We start from the raw sequence: 9,531 nt of genomic DNA, 5'->3' as shown, positions 1-9,531 counted from the left end.
TCTTCGAACAGCACCAAGTCTGTTTTACATAATGAACTGTCTCACATAAAATATCCAAGGAAGTATTCCTACCGGTCTACATAATACGTCATACCTGGAACCAGTGAGCGATTGAGTGTTTCCTGTCAAATATTAACAACATAACACTGCCTACTTTCAAAATCTAAACAAAATACTCCTTGGTTCATGATCATCCGCGATTCCGGGTGATGGGAATTTCACAAATAAAGTGAAATCTTTCAAGTATGCATGAGACGTCGTTCAACTTATAGCCGAGGTCTTTTCTAAGGTCTGCACATGTATCCAATATGCTGCTCGGCTCATCTTCGGCCCACATGCGTCCGTCTATGTGCGATCCATCATCCCAATAATTCGCCTCGGACCATATTGAAGCTTGACTTGCTCCAACAATATACGGCTCGGTTTCACCAACTGCAGCAGAATGTTAACTATTAGACTGATATCTAGACGTTTTACAGCTGAAAATGGAAATGCAGCAGAGAGGGTTCGGGAGATCCCGGCACAGAAAGCTTGGAAGGCTCCCCAACACTGCAGCCTTCTGCATTACCCAGATTGTCAGAAGGGCTGTGCTCCCGGTTGAGAACCCGGGCACTCTCCTGATCTGCGCCAAGAGACCAGGAGGTATTAAACCACTGGCACCGAGAACAATGAGAAGCCTGACGACAGTGTACAGTGATGCAAGAGAGACATTTCAAAGGCGAGGTTCGCATATTTGTCACGCTCTTTCTGAATCTTCCAATCACATTGCTGTCAAAAGGGGCAGAAAATTCAACGATATACATAAATACATTGGCTTTATCAAAAAGGGCAAGATCAGGTTTGTAAGCAGGAATTTTTTTGAGGCTGTATACGGGCCTATTCCAAAGAAGTTTGTAAGCATCATTTTCCAAAACGCCCTGGAAGTGTCCAGGGTCGAATCATGGATGGACCTCGGAGTCAAAGCCACAGGCATGGCGAAGATAATAGTATTGTTATCATTATTATCATATCTGAAATATATTTAGCGCTTTAGCCCATAGAATCCACATGCATGCTCAAAGCGCTTTGTATTTTCCCCCTCGATCACTGGATGTTAATTTCAACTCCCTACGGACCATACAACGCTTGCAGAGAACACATTAATGTGGCTTTCTCATCCTTACGAGGTACCTTTTCACCGCGGGGTGGCCTAGGAAAATAGTTACAGTGCTTTGTCCAAGTTTTACTGCATGTACTTAGGTTTTCATGTGGCCATTACCTGGTCATCTGCCAATAGATTCGTGAGTACTATGAAGTGCTCGGGGTTGTGTACTCTACACTAGGGGTTGTAACAACACTGAAAGAGTCTGCACACAAAGTTAACTCCAAGGTTTTTACACCCGTGCACAAGTAGGCTCTATACCTACACAAGTAGCCTGGAGCCCCAGAGAGCTCACCCACTACACCCTGGCGTAAATCATATTCATGAAACAGACTGAAAAGAAACCCAGAGACTTTCTGCATTCTTGAAAACGTGGAAATCTATACGTGCCACATATTCTAGATCTGAATGGGCTTTCTTAATTTTTTCCAGATTCTGTATGTAAGACAAGGTGTGACTGCATATACCTAATGTAAGACACGGTGTGACTGCATATACCTAATGTAAGACAAGGTGTGACTGTATAAAGGTGATGCAAGACAAGTTGTGACTTTACATGCCCGATGTAAACGAGGGAGGTTAATTTTACACGGCTTTTAGCAATTTTCAGTCAAAATTACTACCGCGTAGAACCAAATGAGTTCGGCATTCCTAGCGGGGTACATAGAAAATGTTGCACGCCAGTAAGCGGGTACATAGAAAATGTTGCACGCCAGTAAGCGGGTACATCGAAAATGTTGCACGCCAGTAAGCGGGTGCATCGAAAATAACTGAGTGCTCAGCCAGTCAGAGAGGGACATTTTTGTGTCTGGTAAGATACATATTGTGCGGCTAGTCGATGTGGCATGTCGCTCAGTTCTTCAACTACTGCAGACAGTGCATGTATTAGATGTGTACGGACCACACACATTTTATGGTGTTTACCTTCTGCCAGATGGTCCGTGACAGCCGTGAATTTTTCCATCGTATCCAAGATAACCAATCGACCAGTGTTGTGTCCATCGGGAGCACATTCTGCTGGCGCTGACGACGGATATACTTCATAATGAACTGGCTTGTAGCAAATATAGGAATCACGGTGAAATATATAAGAACTGGTACATTCTGAGGCTGGAACAGAAAGATAGATGAGGAAAATAAATACACTTGTTCTCAATAAACAGTAATGTTTAAATGATGTTCATATATGCACATGTGGCGTGGTTCATGTATCATGGCTTGCTAATACACGGGCATTATTCGTTTCCCTAGAAATTACTATTAGATGTGGGCAACGTGAAACAGATACAAAACATTTTAAAAACATTATTTAGTCAGGAACAGCTGAGAACAGTTTAAGGTAGAAAATGTTTTCAACAAATTACTTCATTTTCCTCATTGTAGTTATCAAAGAAATTTGTTTCGTTTATGAAGTACAGCGATATGTGATCATGAGTGTTACAAGTATCGCCATTGAATGGAAATAGAGTTATTGCTCTTGTTTGAATTAGTTCAGGTATTCATACGCCGACACGGGCTTGTTCCGGAATAAAAGGATTAGACATGCGTAGGTTATGTGGACGTCACGTATGCCTGGTTTGAACATAGGAATGTCTCTGATGAGGACATATTTCGTGTAACATGCGTTAGTAATGTGCCATTAACAAAGGCTCCACTTACGTCTGTCGACTTCCAATACGGGAATATCACAGATGTAGTCAAAACTGTTTGCACAGTTGCTGTCCATGAGCTGTAGGTTTCCATTTCGGGTGATGGCGTTGCATCTTTCAGAACTTCTGTCAGGTTGTCCCGGAGCCCAGAAGCTTTTGTCAACTTTAAGAGAGTCCGCCCAGTAGTTGTAGTTGAAGTAGTAATAAAATATGAACAGCCAGTAGTATGAGTAGTTGTCTCTACTTTTCCATTGCTCGGACCCAACCCAGAAATAATCTCCATAAGGGTATTCTGCAAACAAGGTTAAATCAACGATAATTCTTGTGTGTAATGGTTTGAGTGAGTTTGGTCTTACGCTACTTTAATGCATCAATATCACAACAGGTTGACATCAGATATGGGATTCATACAATGTAGCCTTGTAGGGAATCGAACTCGGGTCTTCAGCCTGACGAAGGGGCGCTATATGGATTAATATCCCAACGGCCCCATTTATCTATTGAATGCAACAAAGAGTTAAAATAATATGAATATCAATCTCAGTGCTGGCAGTATCGTCAGTGTATGACTTTGGATGTGATCTATCTGTCAGCATGTTCTTTTTCTTTGTTGTTTTTTTTAGCATGGAACTATGCTCCTTCTCAAGAAATACAGGTACGATAGTTAAACAAGTTTTTTTTTCCATTCTGGTTTGGGAGTTATATCGCTTCGAGCGGTACACCATTTTCATCACGACGTGTGATCATAATGCTGGAGAAAGGTGATGCAGATAGTGTGTGAAATAGCCACTGGTCCGCAAGCCCGGGGCTAGTAAAAATCAACTTTACTTCCATAACGCAGACCTCCCAAATATGCAGATTAAAATAACACCATAGGCAATTGGGCCTGGTTCAGACTGGGCCTTGTTCACACTTTAATTTATCACACCTTTGCCGACAACTACAACGGAATTCACGCTGTCATATAAATGTTGAAGAACACGAAATATTTTTCCATGGACAACATTTCATAAAAAGAGGATATAGTAATTTATTTCAGATAACAGTAGAATATGCCTTTTCTTCGAGTTATACGCTTTTGAACAATAGATTGAAGATTAAGTAAATTAATATGTTATCAACTGTTGAATGTTGAATGGGTTTAATAAATCTGTTAAATAAGTTTACCATGTTTCTGGTAAAATATCGTTATTGTCAGATTGCCTAGATGATTTTTTGCAACTTTTTTTATATCATCGATTAAATAATATTGATGAAATTAACTCGCTACATTTTCAAAACTCATTAGATGGGTGATGTTATTTTTTTTCTTATCAAAGACACAATCGAATCGCTGATGCAACCAAACATATCAAGTATTGATTTAACGGGTATGCGTTTTGGGCTTCTATGCCTCATCAGTTACAGGCCGGCTGGCTCGTGAATTTTCAGGGGGTCATTTTGTAAACATATCACCATCTCTGACTTGTTAAATTATAACACACTCTTAAACCACGTAAGACTGATGTTCATCATAAATATATTAGTAACTTAATGATGAAACCCGTGTAATGCCGACAATATCGCATCTAATTTTGTAATCTTTTGATTAGTTTCTCCATTTATATTTCGGGCTAGTGAATTATTTCGTGGGCTAGTAACTTTCAGGCATCTTGATTGGCTAGCAACATTTTGAAAATATTTCAAACACTGGATGCAGATGTCACATGTTTACCGCAACTATGTTGTACCTTAGACCACTTAGACCACTAGGCAACCAGTTTTTGCGAACTCTGAAATTCACATCAATGATCATGTACCACTCAAACGAGACAATGGACTACTGGATGCTATCACCAGTCAGAGAATAGTAGTGCCTAACAGTCAATCTACGATGTCATGTCATCACTGATATTTTAGTTTATTACTAATCATTTGATATATGATGCCAAATCTAATTTTCTAAATATACTTAAAAAATGAAGTCAAAGGCCCTGTGTACGTTGAGTGCAAAGTGTTTTGTGTAGGTTGAGTGCAAAGTGTCCCTGTGTTTACTGAGTGCAAAGTGTCCTAGTGTTTACTGAGTGCAAAGTGTCCCAGTGTTTACTGAGTGCAAAGTGTCCCTGTTTACGTTGAGTGCAAAGTGTCCCTGTGTACGTTGAGTGCAAAGTGTCCCAGTGTTTACTGAGTGCAAAGTGTCCCTGTGTACGTTGAGTGCAAAATGTCCCAGTGTTTACCGAGTGCAAGGTGCCCCAGTGTTTACTGAGTGCAAAGTGTCAAATGTCCCTGTGTACGTTGAGTGCAAAGTGTCCCAGTGTTTACTGAGTGCAAAGTGTCCCTGTGTACGTTGAGTGCAAAATGTCCCAGTGTTTACCGAGTGCAAGGTGCCCCAGTGTTTACTGAGTGCAAAGTGTCCCAGTATTTACCGAGTGCAAAGTGTCCTTGTGTACGTTGAGTGCAAAGTGTCCCAGTGTTTACCGAGTGCAAAGTGTCCCTGTGTACGTTGAGTGCAAAGTGTTCTTGTGTACGTTGAGTGCAAAGTGTCCCAGTGTTTATTGAGTGCAAAGTGTCCCAGTGCTTACTGAGTGCAAAGTATCCCTGTGTACGTTGAGCCCAAAGTGTTCATTGAGCGCAAAATGCCCCTGTGTAGTTGCAGTGGAAAGTGTTCCCGTGTACGTTGGGTACAAGATGCAAGATGAGTGTCAAAATTAATCATGTTCTAAGTGATTTCTCGAACTTCTTGAAAAAACGTCAAAATAAAGAATGGGACCCCATGCACGTGCGTGGGGCTATGACGTTGTGCACGTGCACATCATGCGTTGTGTTTATAATAGCGGGAAATGGTGGTGCGTTCATAACATGTCTGTTCTTGAAATTAATTGAAAGTTCATTATCCCCTACTTTTTGAAAAAGTATATATTGCTTGGCAACGATATAAGAATCTGTATCGAAAGATCTGATCATACGAAGTTGTTCATCCATAAAGTTTATCCTCGTCTGATTCTATACATGCCACCCAAAGAAGATATATTATCCAAATATCAATCAGCAATGAGACAAAAATAACCCCACAATAACGGGTATTCCATGATGGTGGATATTTGAAAACTAACTGATGTGTTGAAGCAGTTTTCTGTACTTACCGTGACGCAGGTAATGTTGAACCGCTTTGAACTTTTTCGACGTTGAGAGTACTGCTAGTGCACCTGCCCCACCAGTTAGGTAATTACACATGTACTCTGCGTAGTCGAAGCTAAGGACATAGCCAGTGTAGACTTGGAAGCACACATTACCGTCAAGTCTGTAGATGTAGCCGTTCATGCAGTCCAGTGCTGAAACAACAAAATAAACCTAAGAAGTAAATTATAAGGTAAAAGACAAGTAATTGGGAACTTAGTGCCTCTAGATATTTAGGTTTCCTACTCTCGACAGTCTGGTTCCCAGTGTATGCTGCGCTGGATATCGGCAAAGACTGCGCAATGGAGGCCTTCACTACAGCGCGACACACCTTATATTTACAAGACAAATCCGAGAACGGGTGGTTAGAATCTTTTCTTCTGTAGCAAAATCATAAACACACAATACACGGAACTGGGCGTTCCCAATATACTTGAGAAAGACAAAGCAAAACGGTACATTGTCCGCAGTTTCGGAATTAGTTTGACAGGAATTCGAGAGTTTGAACCCTCCTTGAAATATTGTCAAAGCTGTAGGACATGTTTATTAATATGTGCATCCAGCAAATTGCTTTACTATGCCCACAATATGGCCAAAGCGTTATGATGTCATCTTGAATATGATCTGTCTTGTAGTATATAAATATTTGGGGAGAAAAGAAACGCACAATTTTACATGCATCCTGTGTGAGTGGATCGTGCAGCTGGCAGAACAAGGCAAGGGCAATGAGATTGAACTTACGCCTATGTGGATTCAACTCGGTCGTGTCGACTTCAGGCGTAGTTGTAGTTGTAGAAGGTGTAGTTGTAGCTGTGGTGGTGGTTGGAGTTGTCGTGGTTGTGGTTTGAACAGGGGTGGTGGTGGTTGGAGTTGTCGTGGTTGTGGTTTGAACAGGGGTGGTGGTGGTTGGAGTTGTTGTGGTTTGAACAGGGGTGGTGGTGGTTGGAGTTGTCGTGGTTGTGGTTTGAACAGGGGTGGTAGTGGTTGTAGTTGTGGTGTATGTAGTCACCACAGGAGTTGTTGTCGTGGTTGTGGTTGAAGGAGGAGTTGTCGTGGTAGTGGTTGTTGGAGCAGGGGTTGCAGTTGTTGTGGTTGTTGGAGCAGGTGTTGCAGTAGTTTGGGTTGCTAGAGCAGGGGTTGCAGTTTTAGTGGTTGTTGGGGCAGGGGTTGCAGCAGTTTTGGTTGTTGGAGCAAGGGTTGCAGCTGTAGTGGTTGTTGGAGCAGGGGTTGCAGTAGTTTTGGTTGCTGGAGCAGGGGTTGCAGCTGTAGTGGTTGTTGGGGCAGGGGTTGCAGTAGTTTTGGTTGCTGGAGCAGGTGTTGCAGTAGTTTTGGTTGCTGGAGCAGGTGTTGCAGCAGTTGTGGTTGCTGGAGCAGGTGTTGCAGTTGTAGTGGTTGCTGGAGCAGGGGTTGCAGTTGTTGTGGTTGCTGGAGCAGGGGCTGCAGTAGTTTTGGTTGCTGGAGCAGGGGTTGCAGTAGTTTTGGTTGCAGGAGAAGGGGTGGCAGTAGTTTGGGTTGCTGGAGCAGGGGTTGCAGCTGTAGTGGTTGTTGGGGCAGGGGTTGCAGTAGTTTTGGTTGCTGGAGCAGGGGTTGCAATAGTTTTGGTTGCTGGAGCAGATGTTGCAGTAGTTTTGGTTGCTGGAGCAGGGGTTGCAGTAGTTTTGGTTGTTGGAGCAGGGGTTGCAGTTGTTGTGGTTGCTGGAGCAGGGGTTGCAGTAGTTTTGGTTGCTGGAGCAGATGTTGCAGTAGTTTTGGTTGCTGGAGCAGGGGTTGCAGTAGTTTTGGTTGTTGGAGCAGGGGTTGCAGTAGTTGTGGTTGCTGGAGCAGGGGTTGCGGGAGTTTTGGTTGCGGGAGCAGGGGTTGCAGTTGTTGTGGTTGGTGGAGCAGGGGTAGCAGTAGTTTTGGTTGTTGGAGCAGGGGTTGGAGTAGTTTGGGTTGCTGGAGCAGAGGTGGCAGTAGTTTTGGTTGTTGGAGCAGGGGTTGCAGTAGTTTTAGTTGCTGGAGCAGGGGTTGCAGTAGTTTTGGTTGCTGGAGCAGGGGTGGCAGTAGTTGTGGTTGCTGGAGCAGGGGTTGCGGGAGTTTTGGTTGCGGGAGCAGGGGTTGCAGTAGTTCTGGTTGCTGGAGCAGAGGTTGCAGTAGTTGTGGTTGTTGGAGCAGGGGTTGCGGGAGCAGGGGTTGCAGTTGTTGTGGTTGGTGGAGCACGGGTTGCAGTAGTTTTGGTTGTTGGAGCAGGGGTGGCAGTAGTTGTGTTTGCAGGAGCAGGGGTTGCAGTAGTTTGGGTTGCTGGAGCAGGGGTCGCAGTAGTTTGGGTTGCTGGAGCAGGGGTTGCAGTAGTTTTGGTTGTTGGAGCAGGGGTTGCAGTAGTTCTGGTTGCTGGAGCAGAGGTTGCAGTAGTTTTGGTTGCTGGAGCAGAGGTTGCAGTAGTTTGGATTATTGGAGCAGGGGTTGCAGTAGTTTTGGTTGTCGGAGCAGGGGTTGCAGTAGTTTGGGTTGCTGGAGCAGGGGTTGCAGTAGTTTGGGTTGCTGGAGCAGAGGTTGCAGTAGTTTTGGTTGTTGGAGCAGGGGTAGCAGTAGTTTTGGTTGTTGGAGAAGGTGTTGCAGTAGTTTTGGTTGCTGGAGCAGGTGTTGCAGTAGTTTTGGTTGTCGGAGCAGGGGTATATGCAGGTCTTTGGTTGAAGCCACCAAAACCAGGATTCGTCAACATTATTGGAGGCCCCGGTAGAAATGGGAGTAAAGGTGCTGGGCTTGGAGCTGGAGCATCACTTTCAGATTGAGATTCTGCAATTATTGACAGTAATACTGAAAAAGAATCCATTATTACACATTGATGCATTTACTGCCATGGCCATATTCTGTTCCATCTTCCGAGTTTAGCCTTTCTTAAGTTATCTTGTTCTGACTCTTTCAAGTGAAAATACCGTTGAACATAATTTTAGATACGTTGCCTTTACCGTTCAAAATTCGTGTATTACATCATCACAACTTTAAATGTTCGATCAGCTACTCGATGTGCCATCATGGCAAATTGGATACGCCGTTGACTTGTAACACGTGCTGGACCTGTTGGAAATCCCACAGATAAGTGTGAACCTGCCTTAGACTGCTCACATATATTGATCTGAACGAAATCGTACCCTGCTCACAGAAGGACACATGCCAAAGTTTTCAGCAGAAAATGTTTCATGAAAACATGAAGATCTAACTTCAAAAAGATAAAAGCAAAAAGATATAAACATACTGATACATTTGTAATCTTCTTTCAGATCCACCTTTCCATCCATATGGCAGGTTGCAATAAGGACGCCAACACCATCAGCCGCATAGCCTTCTTTGCACTCGTAGTGTATCACAACCGAGCTGTTCTCACTGAATGCCGGACGTCGTATAGCTGGCTTCCAGGTCTCGGGAATCTCTTTAGGGTCTCTGCAATTTGGATCTGGTGATACAAGACAAAAGGATTTTAACAATCAAGACAATATATGTTGAAAACACCAAGAATATGAAATCTGTTATCATTTTAGTGTCAAAGATATTGTTATTCATCATGTTGGACAAATTCACTTTCGGATTTTATTTTATTTTAAACGA

At 43.2% G+C, this 9,531-nt stretch overlaps 1 protein-coding gene across 1 annotated transcript; it reads right to left on the bottom strand.

The window, feature by feature from the left end:
- Positions 1-190: 190 nt before the first annotated feature.
- LOC137271860 (uncharacterized) lies at positions 191-6,090 on the bottom strand. The gene is made up of 4 exons (XM_067804252.1): positions 5,913-6,090; positions 2,801-3,082; positions 2,066-2,251; positions 191-432 (listed from the first exon to the last, which is right to left on the bottom strand). Exons 1-4 carry the CDS (start codon positions 6,088-6,090, stop codon positions 191-193), a joined length of 888 nt encoding a protein of 295 aa, XP_067660353.1.
- Between the last annotated feature and the right edge of the window lie 3,441 nt (positions 6,091-9,531).

Source organism: Haliotis asinina, chromosome 2 (genome assembly GCF_037392515.1).
Source record: "Haliotis asinina isolate JCU_RB_2024 chromosome 2, JCU_Hal_asi_v2, whole genome shotgun sequence".
NCBI classification, from domain to species: Eukaryota; Metazoa; Mollusca; class Gastropoda; order Lepetellida; family Haliotidae; genus Haliotis; species Haliotis asinina.
This window is presented reverse-complemented; position numbering and strand designations above follow the sequence as displayed.

Coding starts and splice junctions, on each gene's coding strand:
- LOC137271860 (XM_067804252.1), bottom strand. CDS start 6,090: ATGAACGGCTACATCTACAGACTTGACGGTAATGTGTGCTTCCAAGTC. Junction 2,252..2,800: donor CGTATTGGAAGTCGACAGAC/GTAAGTGGAGCC, acceptor TTTCTGTTCCAG/CCTCAGAATGTACCAGTTCT. Junction 433..2,065: donor CACGGACCATCTGGCAGAAG/GTAAACACCATA, acceptor ATTCTGCTGCAG/TTGGTGAAACCGAGCCGTAT.